At 42.7% G+C, this 20,961-nt stretch overlaps 1 protein-coding gene across 1 annotated transcript in view; it reads right to left on the bottom strand.

Moving 5' to 3' along the window:
- Nucleotides 1–20,961, bottom strand: part of MYO15A (myosin XVA) — an 87,880-nt gene that overhangs the window by 46,584 nt on the left and 20,335 nt on the right. Inside the window, exons 13-32 of the mRNA XM_018569305.1 lie at nucleotides 18,780–18,893; nucleotides 17,795–17,956; nucleotides 17,270–17,383; nucleotides 17,135–17,193; nucleotides 16,817–16,940; nucleotides 14,670–14,765; nucleotides 14,316–14,447; nucleotides 13,544–13,669; nucleotides 13,004–13,081; nucleotides 11,664–11,818; nucleotides 10,186–10,231; nucleotides 9,602–9,726; nucleotides 8,899–9,019; nucleotides 8,167–8,342; nucleotides 7,910–7,994; nucleotides 3,431–3,484; nucleotides 3,197–3,278; nucleotides 2,277–2,407; nucleotides 1,458–1,553; nucleotides 347–582 (exon numbers count right to left, since the gene is read on the bottom strand). Of these exons, the coding sequence (XP_018424807.1) occupies nucleotides 347–582; nucleotides 1,458–1,553; nucleotides 2,277–2,407; nucleotides 3,197–3,278; nucleotides 3,431–3,484; nucleotides 7,910–7,994; nucleotides 8,167–8,342; nucleotides 8,899–9,019; nucleotides 9,602–9,726; nucleotides 10,186–10,231; nucleotides 11,664–11,818; nucleotides 13,004–13,081; nucleotides 13,544–13,669; nucleotides 14,316–14,447; nucleotides 14,670–14,765; nucleotides 16,817–16,940; nucleotides 17,135–17,193; nucleotides 17,270–17,383; nucleotides 17,795–17,956; nucleotides 18,780–18,893 (2,312 nt within the window). The remainder of the gene's footprint in view (nucleotides 1–346; nucleotides 583–1,457; nucleotides 1,554–2,276; nucleotides 2,408–3,196; nucleotides 3,279–3,430; nucleotides 3,485–7,909; nucleotides 7,995–8,166; nucleotides 8,343–8,898; nucleotides 9,020–9,601; nucleotides 9,727–10,185; nucleotides 10,232–11,663; nucleotides 11,819–13,003; nucleotides 13,082–13,543; nucleotides 13,670–14,315; nucleotides 14,448–14,669; nucleotides 14,766–16,816; nucleotides 16,941–17,134; nucleotides 17,194–17,269; nucleotides 17,384–17,794; nucleotides 17,957–18,779; nucleotides 18,894–20,961) is intronic.

The raw sequence follows: 20,961 nt of genomic DNA, 5'->3' as shown, positions 1-20,961 counted from the left end.
TTTAACACGCTGTATTAACATGCGATTTAACACAGCGGCTTGTGTGAATGGGCCCTTAAAGGTAAAGAATGAAATTATACTAAGTTGTATTAAAATTAGAAATGGGTAAAAATATTAAATCAATATTAAAAATGACTTTTGGGTAAATGTTACAACAAGGGATCAAAATATGGATTTAGTAAAAATACTAAAAATACATGAAAATGAAACAAAGGGCATTCAATATATGACCAATATGTTATTCAACCCTAAATAGAAATTACAAGATAAATAAATAAGATGGATCAAATGTGGCCTTCTGAAATGTACATTGTTTTCTTTAAACAATTTATGTTCTTGACCTTACTTGAGGAGATATTTGTCCAGGTTTGGAGATGGTGCAAAGCTGCTGAGACAACAAGCCAGTAGGTACCAGCCACGCTCTTCATTGTTGGGGTTGGTGTTCCGCCACACCTGATTGGCTATTTGGGCCAATATCTCATCTCTCAGCCCCACATTAGACAAGCACTTCTGGATGACATAATTTCCAAACACAATTTCCTGGACCTCATTGAGGAACGGGTCCCCCATGAACTTCAATACCTGTATGTGGGGAAAAACAATATAATAGTTTTTTTTTATGTAAACCTTAATCTTAGAGTGGGTGCAGAAGGAAGTATGATCCTGGAGACCCCCCTAGTTAGGAAAGCAATCCACAGTAGAAAGTATAGTTCTGGCGAGTGATCCCTCTAGTTGTAGTAGTGGGCCATAGAAGGAAGTAGCGTTCTGGAGATGCCTCTAGTTAGAGCAGCAGCCCACGGAAGGATGTACAATTCTGGAGGCCCCTCTTGTTAGGATAGCAGCCCACAGATGGAACTACAGGTTGGGAGACCGCTCTAGTTAGGATAGGAGCCCACAGAAGTAAGTACAGGTCTGGAGACCCCTCTAGTTAATATAGCAGCTCAAGGAAGGAAATATAGGTCTTTAGAACCCACTAGTTAAGATAGCAGCCCACAGAAGGAAGTACAATTCTGGAGGCCCCTCTAGTTAGAATAGCAGCTCACGGAAGGAAGTACAGTTCCATGGACTCCTCTAGATAGGACAGCAGCCTACAGAAGGAAGTACAGGTTTGGAGAACCCTCTAGTTAGGATTGCAGCCCACAGAAGAAGAACAAATTCTGGAGACCCCTCTAGTTAGGACAGCAGCTTACATAAGGAAGTGCAGTTCCAGGGACCCCTCTAGTTAGGATATTATCACACAGAAGGAAGTGCAGATCTGGGGACCCCTTTAGTTAAGTTAGCAGCCCACAGAAAGAAGTACCAGTCTGGAGACCCCTATAGTTAAGATAGCAACTCACATAAGGAAGTGCAGTTCTAGAGATCCATGGAAAATACTTCTCTGGCTGTTGGTAGATATGCAACTAGCTGAATATAGTGTCTTTTATATTATTTATTGGTAGTTAAAAGAGTGAAGTTACCAGTTTGAAGGCAGTAATAGCCTGTGGTTTTAAATCATCCTCCACTGGAAGCAGAGAAGATCCAAGGATCATTGTCAACATGCCAAACAGAGGCTCCTGCAGACAGATGGGAGGTCACAGCAAACATTACAACATACAGAATTTCACATCAAACATCTGATGGTTCAATGATATCCCACAAAAAACTCTGGTTAACAAAATGCACCAGAACCCAACAGAACTTTAATTCAAAAACAAAGTGTAAATTAAATGGCTGATTTCTTTGAGTCATACAGATTATATTCACTATAGACCCCTTAATGTCTCATATATTAAGAATGCCAGCTGCAGAGCAATACAAGAACATATATTATTTATGTGTAAGGAAAACTACAGATGAAACCAAAAAATTCCATTGACTCCCACTTTAATACACACTCTATGCTAGTGGTACCTAGCACCAATGATGGGGCAGTATTCCTCCCCTGACACCAATGATGTGGCACTATTCCCCCCACTGACACCAACCATGGGGCACTATTTCGCCAACTGACAACAATGTTGTGGCATTATTTCTCCCACCACTGACTAGGTAGATTTTTACTCATACTAATTATCAAGCCTGTGGCATTGTTAACTACCACCAACACTGATTCTGGAACATTTTCCACTCCTACTGGCCACAGTCTGGTCCACATAAATTCTAAAGGACATTGAACTGGGCCTTTGTTAATGCAGTTTGAGGACCCCTGGTCTATGCAGTCATTAAAAAACCCCAACAATACCTTTGAAAGTGTTTCCTGCACCCAAGCCAAGGGCTTGTAAGTTCTGGATACTTACCCTGAAGAAAACCCGCACATATTTGAACATGGGGTAATTGTTGATGTCGAGTGGCAGATTGAGTTGAGTGCCCACCTGGACCCTGGGCGAGTAAGCGGGTACAACACATTGCACCAAGAGGTTTATCTGGGCTGAGAAAAGAAAAGAATGAAGCCACAATACCATATGCAATGACAGTATTTGACTCGATGCATTGCTATATGTGCATCCTTACATCAGGACCTCTTTAACTCATTAATCATGGCCTAGACAACCTTTCTACAGGCCCGCATGTTCAGATGCTGATCACTGCACAATGGTTTTTCTTTTCCAATAACAATAAATGCTATAAGAGCTATTTCAGCAGAAAACTTCAGAAAAAGAGGCATAACATAAAAGCAGACATTTGTATGTACGCTGTAAATGCCACAAAGGGTAATCAACACCATTTAGAGGAGTTACAAAAAAACAATTGGCCTTTCTGAAGGTGCAGCATTGTCACCATTGTAACAATACATATATGTGACCTTTTTCAGCTGCCGAAGGATTAGTAATTCTCCACAGCCAGCCTTGTGATCCAGGCACTCCTGCCAGGCAGACCTCAAGCTTCACTGATACAACAGCTCAGCTTGCCTAAGAACACCTTCCCACCGGATTGGACAGCATGCATGATGCTTAATTGGCTCAGTGTGCTGCCCCTCCATCCATCTGTGTATTGCCATGGTCACTTGTAGTCTTCACCAGGGGTGCATATAATGGAGTAACAAGACAGAAGAACGACTGGGAGACAGTTGTCACCCCAAAACAGGAAGTGCCCCAACAAGGACACTAATGGCAGGATCGCCAGGGAATATTTTAATGAATGCTGTTGATTTAAAAAGATTGAAAACCTTATATGAGATTTCAGTGATTGAGTTTAGATCTACTTTAATCCGACCTACCTGGTGCTGTGCGGAGGAGTCCGGCCAGTTCGGCTGGGATCTCCAGATGAGTCACATTGAACACTTCTCTTTTAGTCAGTTCCTGGAATTAACAGACAATGAGAAGAAAGATACAAGCAGCAAAAAGAGCAACAGATAGAATATGACTGATCACTACGGTTGGTGTAGACATTTGTTAACACTGTATAATATAAGGAAGATTTTGATGCGTAGATTTATATTAGCGGCACCTACCTGCTCTGCCTTCCTGCGTTCCTCTTCAGCCAGCCTGCGGGCCTCAGCCTTTATCTATGAGGACAGGATACAGCAATGTTAGATATAGACACACATAACAAACATACTGATATGATGGTCACATGACTTAAAATACCATCATTCTAGTTTCCTCTACATTGGCATTGACGGTACCTTATGTTTAGGGGTCAGGGACAGGCTAAGGGCTTCATTTGAGGTTAGGATTACAGGTTGGTAATTCAGGAAAGAAGACTTTTGAGTTTACATTGAGGGGTTCATTTGTCTTGCTGGAACCCCAAGGCGATCAGATGTAGGTATATTGAAGGTTCTGCTTTCTAGGATCTATTACTGTGGTCTGATGATGGGAACCTTATCTTGGCGAACATTGGGCAAGCACAGGATTTGTCCTTCCCCTTTCACTACTACCAAGACTGGGTTGCGATCTTTGGTGAACCTCAAACCTTGGAACCCTCCTTTTATCCTGTGGCTCCATGCCTGAAATGCATGGAGGGTACAAGATTTGTCCCCGTTATGATGACCCTATTGTCACAGCTGCTGGATTATCATGGCTGGAGCCTCTGGTGCCTCTCAGCCCTCTATGTGGAAGCTCTCTGCTGACAAGCTCCCTAAAACATCCCAAGAAAGAAGCAGAATGGCTCACATGGTGCGCCACTTCTGGAGCAAAGCATACTTGCTTCTATTTTGGTGACCATTGAGCAGGCACAGAATTTGTCCTTCCACCTCCCCTACTACCATGAACGTGTTGTCATCTTTGGCGCACCTCAAACCTTGAAAACATACTTTTTTTTCTGTGGCTTCATGGCTGAAATACTTTGAGGATACAAGATTTGTTCCTTCATTATGATGACCATATTGATACTGTTGCCGAACTATCATGGCTGGAGTCTCTAGTGCATGCGTAGGCAACCTTGGCACTCCAGCTATGATGAAACTGCAAATCCCATCATGTCTTTGTATCTGGAAGTCATGCCTGTGGCGGTCATAGTCTTGGAATGCCTCATGGAACTTGTAGTTCCAAAACAGCTGGAGTGCCTAGCTTGCCTACCCCTGCTCTAGTGCCTCCTAGCCCTTTGGTTCTATGCCTGAAATACATGGACAGTACAGGATTTGCAACTTCATTATGATGGCCCTGTTGACTCAGCTGCTGGATTATCATAGCTGGAGCCTCTGGTGCCTCTCAGCCCTCTATGTGGAAGCCCTCCACTGATCAGCCCCCTAATGCACCCCATGGAAGAAGCAGAATGACTCACACTGGGCCCCACTTCTGGACCAAAGCGTACTTGCTTCATGCTGTTCTGCTGTATGTGATCACAGGTTGCTTGTCTCCTCACAGCTGGGTAGGGTGCGGCCTGGTCCAGCCCAGATCAAATCATACTTATTTATAGGTCTGGGATAAAAAAGGTCCTGGAGCAATGATATCACCTATACTAACAACAGTCAGAACACACTGCATCGTACTGTACTGCCCTGTTATAAAATCTCTGCAGAGCAGAACATGGAGAGTCACTCAACTTTGAAATCCATTATTGGGTACATGCTAGACATGTATGTTTACTTTTGTTCCGAATTGAAATTCAGGTGAATTCCATTAAATTTAGACATTCAGATGCATCCAAATGTTGAAATTAAAATTATCTGAATTTCGTATGCATTTGAATTTCCGAATTCAAATGCACCCAAATTCAAATGAATACATTCCCCCCCCCCCAGATTTGGGCCAAATTTACAATTCTAATGACCAGTATGGACTAAGATGACCAGTACAGACTAAGAGGACCAGTATGGACTAAGATGACCATTATGGGATCCAGTACGGACTAGGATGACCAATATGGACTAAAATGACCAGTATGGACTAAGATAACCAGTATGGGCTAAAATAACCACTACCGACTAAAATGAGCAGTACGGACTAAGAGGACTAGTATGGAATAAGATGACCAGTATGGACTAAAATGACCAGCACGGACTAAGATCACCAGTACAGACTAAGATGACCAGTTCAGACTAAGATGACCAATTTCGGACTAAGATGACCAGTACAGAATTAGATGACCAGTACGGACTAAGAGGTCTAGTATGGACTAAGATGACGAGTAAGAACTAAAATGACCAGCATGGACTAAGATGACCAGTATGGACTAAGATGACCAGTACGGACTAAGATGACCAGTATAGACTAAGATGACCAGTATGGACTAAGAGGACTAGCATGGAATAAGATAACCAGTATGGACAAAGAGGACCAGCACAGACTAAGACGACCAGTATGGACTAAGAGGACCAGTACGGAATAACATGATCAGTACAGACTAAAATGACCAGCACGGACTAAGATGACCAGTACGGACTAAGATGACCAGTACGGACTAAGATGACCAGTACGGACTAAGGTGACCAGTAAAGACTATGTTGACCTGTACAGACTAGCACAGACTAAGTTCACCAGTATGGACTAAGAGGACCAGTATGGAGTAAAATGACCAATACGGACTAAGATCACCAGTACAGACTAAGATGACCAGTACAGAACTAAAATGACCAAAATAAAAAAATTAATTAAATACATTTTTAATTGAAGAACACCATCCGAATTGATCCAAACTGAAAACGAACAATTCGGATCAATCTGAACAGAAAAAAACCAAACAAACAATCGATCCGAATCGAAAACCAAACAATTCTTATTGATCCAAATTCTGAATAATGAACCGAATCGAATTTCGGATCCAAATCCCCCCAAAAAACTTAAATCGTTCCGAAACAAAACACATTTTTGGAGCCTTTACATGTCTTTTAAAAATCCTGCCAGAAAGATCAGGAAATCCTATAGATTATTTCTGAAGTGCGCGGGAATGGTAAAATACGGATTTTGTGCTATTTAATTATTTCCTGAAAACAGTAAAATAATACACAGGGATGTGTCCCGAAGTATACAGGTCAGAGAAAATACCAAACACTTTATAAATTGCATACAAAGAATTCTATTTTTGGTGAGAATGAATCAGAAATCTTCCGCAGCATTTTTTAGATTTATTTGCTTTTGGCTCAGCTTGTCAGAACTCAAAGTCCAGCAGTCAGCGTGCGCCTGTCTGTACAAAATACAAAGGTGCAGCCTGTTTACACATCACCGAGGTAGCCCAAGACCAGCGCTGCTTCCATTCCCAGTAAGAAAATTATTCTTTATATCCCAGCTGTACTTCCTGTCTGGATCATCAAAACAAAAGCTGCTCAATGTCTTCTTCTTTTCTTCAATGTCAATGTGTTTGTTTTCTTTAGAAAGCAGCCACAGCCTGAGTAGAACAGCCTGTCCCCTGCCAGCATGGTTGCTCTGTATGTGGAAACAGTGGTCTTCCTGCAGAGGTCCGAGACTCCTAATGCTGAGTCAGAGCTCCTCAATTTCATGCTCACTTTCCAGCATGTACTAGACATGTAAAGGTTCCAAAAAAATTTGTTTAGTTTTAGATCGATTCAGATTTTTTTTTTTTCAGATTTCGGATTTCATATTCAGAATTCGGATCGATTCAAATTTTTCATTTTTTCAGTTCAGGTCGATCGATCCAAATTTTTTGGTTTTGGTTTGGATCAATTTTCTTGTTGTTGTCAATGGAACTGTCTCCTTAACAAAATCCTGACTCCTGGATTGGACAGACTGGCTCCTGGGTTCTAGGCCAAGGAAGGCAGTGGTCACAGGGGCAGCTGAATGGAGTGACATATATTTTGGGACACTCATCTTTCCAAAAAGTTTTTATTTGTTTTGTTTTAAATGCTTATAACAGTGATCACACTTTCACATTCAGTGTGTATTAAAACGCAGTATCAAATAAGGTTACAAACTCAGGTTTCCATGATATAATGATACAGTCAAACAGTGCAGTCCTCAAGGACTACATACCATTGCTATAAGTACTACGAACATTGTTACGAAAACTTCGGGACCAAGGTTCAGAGGCTAAGTATGAAGTGGTTGGTTCCAACTAGGTAAAATGAATGGAAGAGGAAGGGGATATATGGGGAGAGGTCAGGATAGGAGGCAGGATCTACAATTTGTGAAAGCTTCCGTTATTGAGATGTCAAAGGATCAAGGATTCCATATCAAGGGACACTCATCTTTCCAGTGAACCAGTGTTGTGCCCTTGCAGTGCAAGGCAATAGGTTTATTTTAAATCAAATGTTTTTATTGTTTTACAGTATAAAAGCAATAGGTTGATTTTAATGCTGGCCCGGGATATACTGTATGTGTAAGCTCTAGTTTTATACTCACAATACCCATATGTGCTGGGTTTTATATTTGCTAATGGCAGCTGAATGAAGGAAAGGTGAGCATGTCCTGCTGGGGAAGCATCATTTACCTTGCATGGCCAAAGCCCACGATTGCTTTAATGGCGAGCCTATCAAAAAATGACAGTTACCCAGAAGCCCTTTCTGCATCATGACACCGGTGATGCATCATCTTACCCTCAGGAATCTCCTCCGGTTCACGTACATACGGACCACTGCTCTGAACTTCTGTAGACTCTTCCGATAGTTCTGAAACTTACGTCTGGTGATGGAAAAAAAATAATTGTTTTAGTTTAGTGAAAGTGGTGAAATGATACTTCGCAAAGATTATTCAATCACATGCAAGGAAAATATTTAAAAAACAGTATATTTGATTGCACATGATGGAAAAAGTGGAAATCCCTATGCAAAGTGAACGGCCCACTTGGTCATACCTAGCCAGGAAGCCACGTGCCAGCGCCTGCAGGTTAATGATCCGGTATCTCAGGGTGGTATAACGTTTCCGGGTGAGGTACCCGCGGCTGTAGCGCTGTAGAGTCACTGCTGCCTTGTTCATCAGTTGGTCCCGTTTACTTTCCAGCTGCTGGTAGAGATTCTCCTTCATGAAAAGCTGAAGAGAAAAAGAGAAGAGAGGAGATCTGAGTATCGGAGAGAGAGACTCATCCAGAACATGGAAATACCAAATATTCTGGATAATAGAAGGGAACACATTCTGCAGAATAATAATTATATGTGAATTCATCCTCCTCCATCCAGAATCTATATGAAGTACAATGGAAGTACAAAGCTGACTGTTGGATCATTATCTAGTATTACTGCTGGGGCTAGTTTAACAGTATAGGAGGGAGAGAGAGAGAGAGAGAGAGAGAGAGAGAGAGATAATTGATAGAGATGGATCATTAGATAGATAGATTAGAAAAGAAAGAAAGAAAAAGTAAATATTAGATAATTGACAGAGATACACTGATAGATCAGATTATACAATTGTAGATAGATAGACAGACAGACAGACAGACAGACAGACAGACAGACAGACAGACAGACAGACAGACAGACAGACAGATAGATAGATAGATAGATAGATAGATAGATAGATAGATAGATAGATAGATAGATACTTGAATAATCAGCACAGAGTCAGGCCTTCTCCATGTGGAAATAGTTACCTTGCTGACCCCAATGCAGAACAAACTGGGAGTTACAGAAGGACACAATTTCCTCAGCAAGGTCACACATATCTGTCCATCCGCATGGATATTACGTCCCAGGTCCATAACACAGCGATACCTGGAGATAGGAGATCACACACAATGCTTTAAATAAGTCTATCTATAGAGCAGTCACACTCACCCAATGACATTATTATCAAGGGGTGACCTGCTATCCAATATTAACCTTTACTGGGCAGAAGCTGGTCAGACACAAACTCAGAAAGACACTTTATTTTTTTCTCATCAGTGCATCATATATATGAACATTCACTCAAGCTAACCCAATGCACTGTACAATGATAACTTTGTAACGTGCGCTATCTAGAGACTAATATTGGTATTACAGCATGCTGTAAAACGCTAGTAAACCTACAACATAAATACAATGGGGGGAATTTATCAAAACTGGAGCAGACAGAATCTTGAGCAGATGCCCATGGCAACCAATCAGCAATTCTCTTCAGTTTGCTCAGGTAAGATTTGAAAATGAGACAGAGCAGTTGATTGGTTGCAGTGCAAATCGGCTCCAGATTTTGTTTGCTTCAGTTTTTATAAATTCCCCCCAGTATATATACAGCAATGCTAACATCTACTGCTAGTGCTAGCTTTAAATGCATAACAAAAAACAGTATCATTAGTGCCGAAAACATGATGTTACCTGCTTATGAAGATGTGGAATGGGATACGAACAGGGAACCCCTCCTTCCGAATGCGAATGGTCTCTAAGATCCCGGCGTATTTCAGCTGACTGACCACAATATCAGCCTCGAACATCCCAGGCTCCTGCAAACAACACAGACAAGCCTCAGACATCCCATACATCTGTACTGTGGAGGGGACAATGAAATTCACAGGGCCGTCCGGGCATAGGAGCATAGGAAAGTGTTGTGCTCCTCAGCTCCATGTAGTGGCCATAAAGCTCTGCGAATCGTGTTCGCAGAGAGGTTTGCTCTGCAAACATTTTATAAATGGACCCCTTAACGAATGATTGTCCGTTCAAAAAATATATTGCTACTACTAGCCATCATGTGGCTGGTTTTGAGCACCATGCTACTGTCTGCAATCACTTGTATTATGGCACAAATAAAATTAAAAGTAATCTTCACCAAATAACATTAAAATAAACCTTACTTAGGTAGCGCTAGGATTATAAAGTATGAACATATTTAGTTATTCAGCAGCGTGGACTGAACACTTTGCTGTCCTCTGTACATGCTTCAGTGTATATTTCCCATTTTTTACCTTTTTGCTGTTGGGTTTGATGCAGCGAACAAAGAAAGGGTTGCACCTGCAATAAAAACACAAACATTGGAAATAAGCACAAGGAGGAATTATTGCACAAATTAAAGGAAACCTGTCATGGGAAAAGTTTGTGATCTGCCATTGCTGACTTGTCTCTGACATTCTGCTGCATGCTTGCTCTTGGTCCACAACTCAGAACTACTGTACCCCAGGAATGGATTACCAGCAGTACAATCTGTAGGCGCTGATGCAGCACCTAAAGCTGAACTCCAGGCACAAAAACCGTCATTCAAAAATCCCCACCCCCGAGGATATAAATCCAATTTGTGTGCCAAATGCCTTTGTAGACCCAGATATTACCTCGTAACAGTGGCAGTGACATCATCACTGGGCTGTACAAAGCCTGTAAAGAGATAAGAGATGCGGGAGGAATCCAGCCGGGCCCACCCACTACAGGCTGCCTGTAGAAAACTACACAAGGGCGGCAGAGACAAGACCAGTCACCCTGCACAAGAAAAGAGGGTAGTAGTGACTGGTCTTTGTTACAGGAGGGGGTGGAGACAAGACCAGTCACCCTGCACAAGGAGAGAGAGAGCAGCAGTGAGCGGTCTTTATTACAGGAGGGGGCGGAGACAAGACCATGCACAAGGAGAGGGAGCAGCAATGACCAGTCTTCATTACAGGAGGGGGCAGAGACCAGACCAGTCACCCTGCACAAGGAGAGAGAGCAGCAGTGAGCAGTCTTTATTACAGGAGGGGGCGGGGACAAGACCAGTCACCCTGCACAAGGAGAGAGAGCAGCAGTGAGCAGTCTTTATTACAGGAGGGGGCGGGGACAAGACCAGTCACCCTGCACAAGGAGAGAGAGCAGCAGTGACTGGTCTTTATTACAGGAAGCTCCAAGTCTCACACGGGATTACTGCACAGATCTGGAAGAAATACACAAAGCTCACCAAGATTCAAGAAGAATGCACATGACTCTAATATCAGGACAATATGTGCTGATCCCGGAGTTCAGCTTTAAGATACGCTAAAATTGATTTTTAACTAATGCTATCCCTGTAGCATACTATACTGCGTCAGAGGCCACTTTAGCATGCCTTAGCACCATTGCTTCTTGATGTAAATAAACCTAAATGACTGATATTTCACTAATGATAGGGAAAATATATGTAACTGATAATTGTAGAGGGAACAGCTAACTCTTTTCCTCAACCACCTATAGACAGCTCAAGGCAGACACAGCCAGGCAGCTGGCATTTTCAAAATAAGTCCATTAGTAGCAGCCCCTATAGTTCTCTCTTGGCAAGTGTACATTAATTAAAATCCAACCAATCACAATGCTACCTTTTATATCATCCCATTAAGAATATACAGGGTAGGTCTTGGTATGTAATAAGGGTAATGATGGAAATATTTTGAACAGCCCCCATTACCACTCCCCCCACCAACTCCCCACAAGCCGCATAATCCTTCACCTCTCCATTTTTTCCACCAGTTCCAGGAGGGATTGCTGAAACTTGGCTGCCACTGTCTGCGCCTTAAACTTTCTGGTGACAGTGCTGCTTTTTCCCATCATGGTTTTTTGCTGCGATAGCACCTGTGCATGGGTGAAGAACAGGTTGGCCACTACCTGAGGAAACAGAAGACAGGATATTAAGACCATGTATTACCCAAATGTAACCATCATATACCAGCCATCAAGGTTCTCTACACCACATGCCATAATTCCACCATGTCTCACCCATGTGCAACCATCATATACCAGCCATCAAGGTTGTCTACACCGCATGCCATAATCCAACCATCTCTTACCCATGTGCAACCATCATATACCAGCCATCAAGGTTCTCTACACCGCATGCCGTAATTCAACCATGTATCACCCATGTGCAACCATCATATACCAACCATCAAGGTTCTCTACACTGCATGCCATAATCCAACCATCTATCACCCATGTGCAACTATCATATACCAGCCATCAAGGTTCTCTACACTGCATGCCATAATCCAACCATCTATCACCCATGTGCAACCATCATATACCAACCATCAAGGTTCTCTACACCACATGCCATGATTTAACCATCTCTCACCCATGTGCATCCACTATATACCAGCCATCAAGGTTCTCTACACCGCATGCCATAATCAAACCATCTATCACCCATGTGCAACCATCATATACCAACCATCAAGGTTCTCTACACCGCATGCCATAATCAAACCATCTATCACCCATGTGCAACCATCATATACCAACCATCAAGGTTCTCTACACCACATGCCATGATTTAACCATCTCTCACCCATGTGCATCCACTATATACCAGCCATCAAGGGTCTCTACACTGCATGCCATAATCAAACCATCTATCACCCATGTGCCACCACCATATATTAGCCATCAAATTTTACTATACAACATGCCATAAACAATCATGAATATGGCGCGTCCTGGAAACTCCCACCATTCTAAGTCCTGTTTATATCTCACCATACACTAGGAAAACTCATAAGCAATTTTTTTTTCAGTAGCAGAAAATTCATAATTTTAGGCATATTTTCAAAGAAGCAAACAATCACTGATCATTCATTGTTCATTCACTAGAGAATTGTTTCTAAAGCACATTGGCCAATCAGTATTGTCCGCATATTAGCCTAGACAACAGTTGGATTTTCCACTTGAAAAACTCACCATCCCACCAGTTGAATACAACTCTGACAGCCGCTCAGCAATCATCTGCCTCTATATACCATCAATGTATTATTAAATGTATTACTGTTTTTACTGTGCAGAGTCTTGGCTCCTTACCTTGATTTTACTAGTCACAAAAAGATCCAGGACGTCTTGCTTGACTTGATCATAGTTTTTATCCAAAAATTTGTGCACCTGAAGGTAAAAATGTAAGGTCACACATGTGAAATGTGTTTTATTAATGTAGAGCTCAAACTGACAAACTGACACCCATGCCCAAATTGTATTGCTGTCTGCCTCATCCTTTTGAGACTTCTTCTCACTTTTTGGTGTGTCACAAGGACAGGAAGAGATGAAAGTCTCTCCATTGGGAAAAAAAGACAGTAATAGTAACGGGGGAAGTTCTATTGCTGTATGTGCTCCCACTGGAGAACTTTCCCTTCACTTTCTGTCCCAGTAACACCAGGGAGAGAAATGACAAAAATGACAATGAAACCAAACAGAGATTCCACCCTTTCCCATTCTGTTAAATTGAAGTGTTTCTCAGGTGGCTAGGATCTCAGCAGACCTCAGGAACTCACGTCAAGAAAACAACATTAATGTCTGATAAACCAGGGCCTTGGAGATGGGTTTTCCATAGAACAGGATGTAATTTACCTGATAAGTGACTTTCCCGGCAAAGTGTTTGAGCCCAAACTCAGGTAGCGGCATCTTTGGTTTGCAGTACAATTCGTTGGTTCCATGGTGATAGTGACACTTCTGGAGAAACGTGTGGTCTGTGGCCTACAAGAAAAAGGGACCAGAGCACCATTTAAATTTGCATTTGAAAAAACATGTCTAAAAGGTGTGGGCTTTCAGATGTATTTATGTGAACAGGCACTGCATGATTTATTAATCAGCGAATGATTGGATAAGTTGGTGCTTCTTTTATATTTCTCCCTGACGTTCAACTTCATGGGGACCCCGAGCTGGCCTTCATATTTGGCCTTTCTGGTGAGTGGTGGTCACCCGACAAATCTGGGTGTATTGGATAGAGTGTCCCCCCGCTGGACGATGTGGTTCCACCCACTAGCCTCTATGCCACTGCTGTGTCCGGTAGTGCTATAGGAGGCGACGGGATGAACCACTCACCCACCAGTGGGACATGCTATCCAAAACACCCGGAAGTGTCTGATATCTGCAGCACCTGGAGCTCTTCATAACCACAGTCAGAGCCCTAAAGGCCAAATATCAAACTTCTTCTTTTACAGGCTGGCTCACTTTGAAGTTTTTCTTATCATACCCACAGGGATGCTTTAAAGTTTCACAAGATGAGGGGTTCTGATTGCTCTAGCAGGTATATCGAGTCACATTATTTATGAACCTAGTAGGCACATCCATTAGAGCAGTTTATAGATCCGCCTGACCAGCTGGCAGGGTTTAAAGTTACCTGTGGGAAGCAGCTTTGGTCATCCAGTATTCTCAGGATTCCATAGGGCTTCTGTGAAATAAGATCTATGCATACTTGGTTATCGTTGAAGGAGATCTCTCTCCAATCAATCTGCTCTCGGATGTATTCCTCCTATGAGAGAAAACAAATATGATGTCAGTCTTAAAAAAAGGAGGTCCATTCTTTATTGCATTGTTGAAGAGCTGGAACCTGCCATAGCACTTGACAAAACACGTGACAAGTCATATGCCCAGTAGTACTCTACTTCACTATTGTAGTGGGAGGGATCCGTTCCTGACCACATGGGAGTTTTCCAACAAAAATTTGAGGTGGCTCAATGTTCCAAGAACCTACCTGCTCCTCTCTGAACACGATCTTGTTGAAGAAGAATTGCAGGTATTCATTAGCATAGTTAATGCAAAGCTGCTCAAAGCTGTTAAAATTGAGGTCCTGTGATTGAAAAGAAAAGTTAGTGGCATCAAATATTCCAACATATTCCAAGCTCCATCACTTGCAAGCCTATCGGGGAAGCTGATGGGCTAGCACTGGTTCAGCCGAGGGTAGAATTCCGAGGAGCTTAGTGCCTCCTGATAAGGCAGGTCAGACCAGGTCTGATCTTAAGCTAGTGCCATGAGCAAGGAGACCCAAGGATGGCTAAAATAAACACTATGGGTCTATATATAAACTCTACAGGGCCCTATGAACGTTCCATCTGTGCAGATACATGCCAAAACAATGTTCTTTAGTTGTTTCTTTACAAGGCAATGTATTTTTGAATGTTTTTTTCTGTGAAATACTGTACTATGCCCACTACAAGGCGGTGAATATAGAAAATAAGGATTTATTTTCTATGCTCCTTATCACCTTCTAGTGGCCACAATGCAGTATTGCATAAAAAAAAGCATTCAAAAATACACTCCCAAATACACATTTGTTTAGGCATATATCCACACAGAACATTCACAGATATTCACTGGGCAACCCTTATAGTTTTGGTGTAAATCGATGGGTGAGCCTTCCGCACACCTTGCAGCAGTTCCGGCCAACAAGAAAGACGGTGCTCATAGTGATAACCACGGATGGCGCTGTGCAAACACAGAACAAAAAAGCAGATCACCAGCACTCAGTTGTAAAGTTGAATATGTCCCTTTAATTGGACAAAGACATCACAGTGATCAGAAAAGCCAACGTTTCGGGACCGCGCAGGGTCCCTTCCTCAAGGCAGAAAGACGTGACATGTCTTGAGGAAGGGACCCTGCGCGGTCCCGAAACGTTGGCTTTTCTGATCACTGTGATGTCTTTGTCCAATTAAAGGGACATATTCAACTTTACTACTGAGTGCTGGTGCTCTGCTTTTTTGTTCCTTATAGTTTTGGGACTTCTCTGTGTAAATAAGGCTCATGGTCACGGCACTTAAGTTTTTTCTACACTTGCTTTCTGGATTAGGATTTTTGGCCTTTGTCAAAACACATTGCACATTTTGCTTTCAACAGGATGAAGGGTGTAGGTCCTGTCTAGGGGCAGAATGTGTGACTATTAGATTGCTTCTTTCCCTGTCTTGGATGGACTCTCTTTATAGGAGCCCTCACCTTGGCTTCAGCTAACCCATGAGAAGAAGGTTCAACCTGAATTTAGCCAAGGGAGTTCAGAGGAACTTTTTCCTGTTAGGAGATTTGCACCTTAGAGGGAGGTTAGGAATAGATACCCTTTTGCTTTGGAGGAGGACCATTGTTAAACCCTGTGCACTTTTCACTGTGCACTTGGTCCCACAAGTAGTTTTTTAAGCCCTTGGTGTTCGTTTGTTTGAACACGCACTGCGGACTTGAGGTCTTTTAAAAATGAATCACAGGAAAAAATTAGCAACTTACAGTCACGTTTTAGGGCACCTCCCCTTTACCAAGTATATCTGCCATATAAACCCAATAATTCATTTGCTAATTTTTGTAGCAAATGATAACCTCTGTATATCATATTTAATAATTACACATCCCTATTAGGGGTCCCCCTGATGCCTATGAGGAGGAACGCGCCACTGTCCAGATCACTGACAACCTGTCGGTGATGTGTGCAGTGGTGCATTCCTCCTCACAGCCATTGCTGAGTCAAGGGCCTGGTGTCAGCAGCGCAGGAGGATGCGGGGCCTGGCATCGGCAGCAGTGGAGGAGGTGGGGGCCCGGTGGTGGAGGAAGTTGACAGCGGATAGGGGCTGACAGGTAAGAGGTGTGCAGGGGTGTGACCAGCCCACCTGAGACCCTGCAGAGCCCACCATAGAGACTCTATGGTGGGCTCTGCAGGGTCACTCTCTGCAAAGTCCCATCATGCATCTGCCTCTGGAAGTCATCCCTATGGCTGTCATAGTCCTGCAATGCCTTATGGGACTTCGAGTTCCACAATGGCTGGAGGGCCGAAGTTTTCTTACACTATAGAGCAATAAAATGGTGAGAGTGGGATAAAAAACCCTTTTCTGTCCCTTTATTAAAAAAAAATGTAGGACGTCTCACCTCGAAGCCATAGATATCCAGTATAGCGATGGAAAGTGCATCTTGTCGGGGATATACCAGCTTATTAATTCTGTCTGTCAGCCAGCTGAAGAGCAGGGAGTATAAAATCTTGGCAATAGCATCTCTGGAAGACAATGGCAATAATAATGTTGCTTTAAGAATCTTGAACTAAGTGAGAAAGAATCATCTCCTATGGAGGGCGGATGGCAGGCGCCATTAGTGAAATGAGTCTTAAAGATAACGCTGTTCAGCATCCAATTATAAAGTAGATGTTATCCCAACTTGGCTGCAGAAGTGGATATAAACTTTAAGGCTTACCTGGCATCGACAGCGCTATCCACCGACAACGGAGTGTAGATCTTCTCTCTCATGGTTTCCTGTACAACCAAAGAAAATTATTAGGATCCCAGTGTCACTCTTTGTGTACCATTGTGTGTTTATTGTTTTACTTGCCGTCACTTTGTAGGTGATGGCTTTCTGCAGTCCCTCGGGGGATATCTGGAGGAGTTCGGACACCACACGGATCTCACTCGCACTCACTATTGAAGCTACTTCCTGAGACTCAGTCTGAAAATCAGGACACATAATGCTGAATATCCATTCAAAGGTTTCTGTGCAGCTTTGTGTCAAGACCAAAACAAACGTTTTTTAGTTATTTTCTTTGCAAGTTACATTAATTTTTAAATGTTTCGGGGGTAATATCACAATATGGCCAACAGATGGAGCTAAAGGAGCATAGGAGATAAGTATGTATATCCTATGCTCCTTGGTGCCATCTAGTGGTCAAAATGCAGTATTACATTAAAAAAAGAACATTTGTTTGGGCATATACAGTATATTCACAGAGATTGAACATTTACAGATATTTGCAGGGTGAAGGGTCCTGCCCATTGATTATAAATTGATCCCTTTGTGTCTACTATAAATACAATACAATTTGTATGCTGCCTGGATATCTGTAAGCCTGATGGGTCGCACCTCGTATTTCTCAAAGTAGACATTGCCCAAGTGCAGGATGGAGGACAGGATTCGGAAGATGCTGTCCTGATCCTCGCCATTAAAGCTGAGGGATTCCATGGCGTAAAGGAGCCTCCGAAAATCTTCTGCATCGCTTTTGGATGGTATCTCACAGTTTCCTCCCTGAATAATAAATAAACAGGAAAAGAAAGTGGAACTCCAACAAAAAAATGGCCATTATAGTTTAGAATTAGGTTGGCTAGGTTGACTTGGAGATTGCACAGGGCTGAGAACTCTCTCACCACCGCCACGGGATAGTGTTGGCTGCCAATTGTCAAGCACCAGAGGTGTCAAATGGGTGGAAGGAGAGAATTCCCAGCCCTGGGTGGGCCTTTTACCCTCAGTAGAGACTGGGGAAGGTACATATATGCTTACTGAGCAATGCACAGGTTCACTTTCCCCCCTTTTTTTCTCACTATTTTCTATTCTGCTGGGTAACACGGAGGTACCGAGCAGAATAGCAGAGCCGAATGCCGTTTGGCGGCATTCGGCTATTCACTCACTGCCGTTTGGCCCCTATGTGAATAGGGGCGAACGGCAGCGATTGAGCTGCCGGAGCTTCGGCTCAGCCCATCCAGATGTTGGATCGGCTGAGTGGAACTCCTTTGCACTTCGGCTCAGCCAAACATGCAGAGCATGTTTGGCTGACCGAAGTGAAGCCGAAGGCAGCCGATGTAGGGCTGATTTCAGCGAATGTACGGCTGAAATCAGCCGTAGTGAATAGCCAAACGTTATTCGGCTCACTTCACTTAGGCTGGGTTATTTACTAGGCTGCCTATACATATATTACTAAAGCTGAATGGTATTCAGGAATCCGAATTTCTGAATTGCATTGGGGAGCTCCTGAAAGCCATTTGTGTCTGGGAGCCTCAGCTTTAGTAATATATGTATTAAAAATGACATAAAACACCCAAAATAATTCAAAGCTCCAGAGTCTCTGGCGTACCTGATTCAAGTAGTAATACGTTTCTGCATCCTGCAGGTAGAAAAGTTGCTTTTGTTGACCTGGGAGTCCTGCCAGCATCTCATAGAAAATGTGGTAATTCCTCTCGTTTTTGGCCTGAAATAGGACAAAGGGAATCAAAATAGATGTTTGTTCTCAAGCATTTCCAGTGATGATCATACACAGAGATGGATTTAAGTCTAAGTTTACCCATTTAGGGTGTACCATGAAACACGGTCATATCACAATTACCCTCCAGCCTCCTCCTGCCCCCCACTTACCTGAATCACAGGGTTATTCTCCCCGCAGGCTTGTGTTCATTGACGCACAGTCTTGTCATCTATTCATAAGTCCCATCCCAAGCCACTGCGGCAGAGGCACTTGTTGTTCTCAGTGGCATACAACTGCAGTGATGTCACTGCACTTGTAGTCCATTCATTGTTCCGGTATGGACACAAACTGGAGGAAGAGTCTGCAGGAGCCAGATAATTTTACCTGTGATCCCCTGATCACCGTTGCAATGCTTTGCTGGCTTCAATACAAAGAAATTCTTAATGCACATTTTTTTCTTTTATGAAGAAGTGTGCATTTATTTTTTGCTAAAAGGTGGAATTTACCTTTAAGACAGAATGGGGCCCCAGGCAACATAGCAACTTTGGCCCGGTCAACTGGTAAGGATTGCAGAAGGAGCCACCAAATCTGCATTTTCTGTATTGTCATGGCCTAACCCAGCAGACACCAACTGCCTACAAGTGCATCCTCCTATGTGACAGGCCAGTGTGCAGGTTTGGCTAGTTGACCTACTGTCGTGGTTTACTGCAGGAGCATGAAAGTCGTATCTGCCCCCCCCAATATCTACTGGGCTCTAGGTTTTTCTTAGTGTTCCTTCTAGATGATCTGGCTATGGATGAACATGTACTCAATCTGAGAAGCATGGTATAGAATTTGATAGACTCAGTCTCCTGGTTGGATAAAGTTCTGGTTATCACCTGGTTTGAACACATTTGCTCATTGGGTTGCCTGTCAAGTGCTGGGAGTTTTTGATGTCCAGCTTCTGGCGCCAAGAACAAATAGAAACTCTGAAGCAGCAAAAATATATTTTTAATTTCTGATGGAGGGGGGAAGAAGGTTATTTGATGTCCGTGTTCCTGTGTCTGTGTATAGTCATCGCTCAATCATCTGTCCTTCCCATTACAATCTCCTGAACTCAGTTGATAAACTATGGTGGACACTTTATTAGTGAAAGATTCACACTTTTGCATTGTGCATGAAGACCTCAAGAGCCTCAAGAGAAAGTTAAAAAGAGAGAAAAGCTGGGTCTTCACCTAAATATCAAGAAAAGAAAGGTTATGACAACTGGAAGGACAGCTAATTTCAGAGTTGATACAAAAGAGCTAGGAGCAGTAGGTAGCTTTTGTCTTCTTGGATCAATAATTAACAACAAAGGACCCAGCAGTCAAGAAATACAATGGGGACTAGCACATGGAGGAGCATGGATGGAGGGCTAGAAAAAAAAATCTTTATAAGGGCAGATGAGTCTGTAAGTACAAAGATCGTTGTTGTCCATGCTATGGTATTTTCTGTTATTCTTTATGGATTTGAAAAGCTGGACAATAAGCAAGCAACATAGGAAAGGCACTGATACCTTTGATCTTTGGTGCTGGCAAAACATTCTACAAATATGGAGAACAAACAGGTCCAACAAATAAAGCCCAACCTTTCATTAGAAGCCCAGGTGACTAGACTGAAACTGTCTTATTTTGAACCAGAAAAGAACCAACTCATTGGAAAACACAATAATGCTTGACGCTTGAAGAGAAGAAGAGAACAACCAGTGATAAGGTGGAGGAATACAGACATAGAACATGTAATTGGGAAACTGAAGATAGATCACTCTGGAGAACTACTATCCATGTGGTTGCCAGGAGTCATCATCAACTTAGTAGCACTTAATAATAATAATAATTTTTTTTAATTATTTCGGTTTATTGGATTTTTCAGGTAATATACAAAACATACAATACAATAACAGGGGGTGGATTAACCGTGCAATCGATATATAACAGTATTTAGTGAGTCAAGTCAATACCCCGCGTGTCGGACAGACACTAACAGGGGGGAAGGAAATGACACGGGGAGGGAGGAAGGATTGGGGGGGGGAAAAGAAAGGGTGGGGTAGGGAGGG

Source organism: Nanorana parkeri, unplaced genomic scaffold, assembly GCF_000935625.1.
Source record: "Nanorana parkeri isolate BGI_ZX_2015 unplaced genomic scaffold, ASM93562v1 scaffold1320, whole genome shotgun sequence".
NCBI classification, from domain to species: Eukaryota; Metazoa; Chordata; class Amphibia; order Anura; family Dicroglossidae; genus Nanorana; species Nanorana parkeri.
This window is presented reverse-complemented; position numbering and strand designations above follow the sequence as displayed.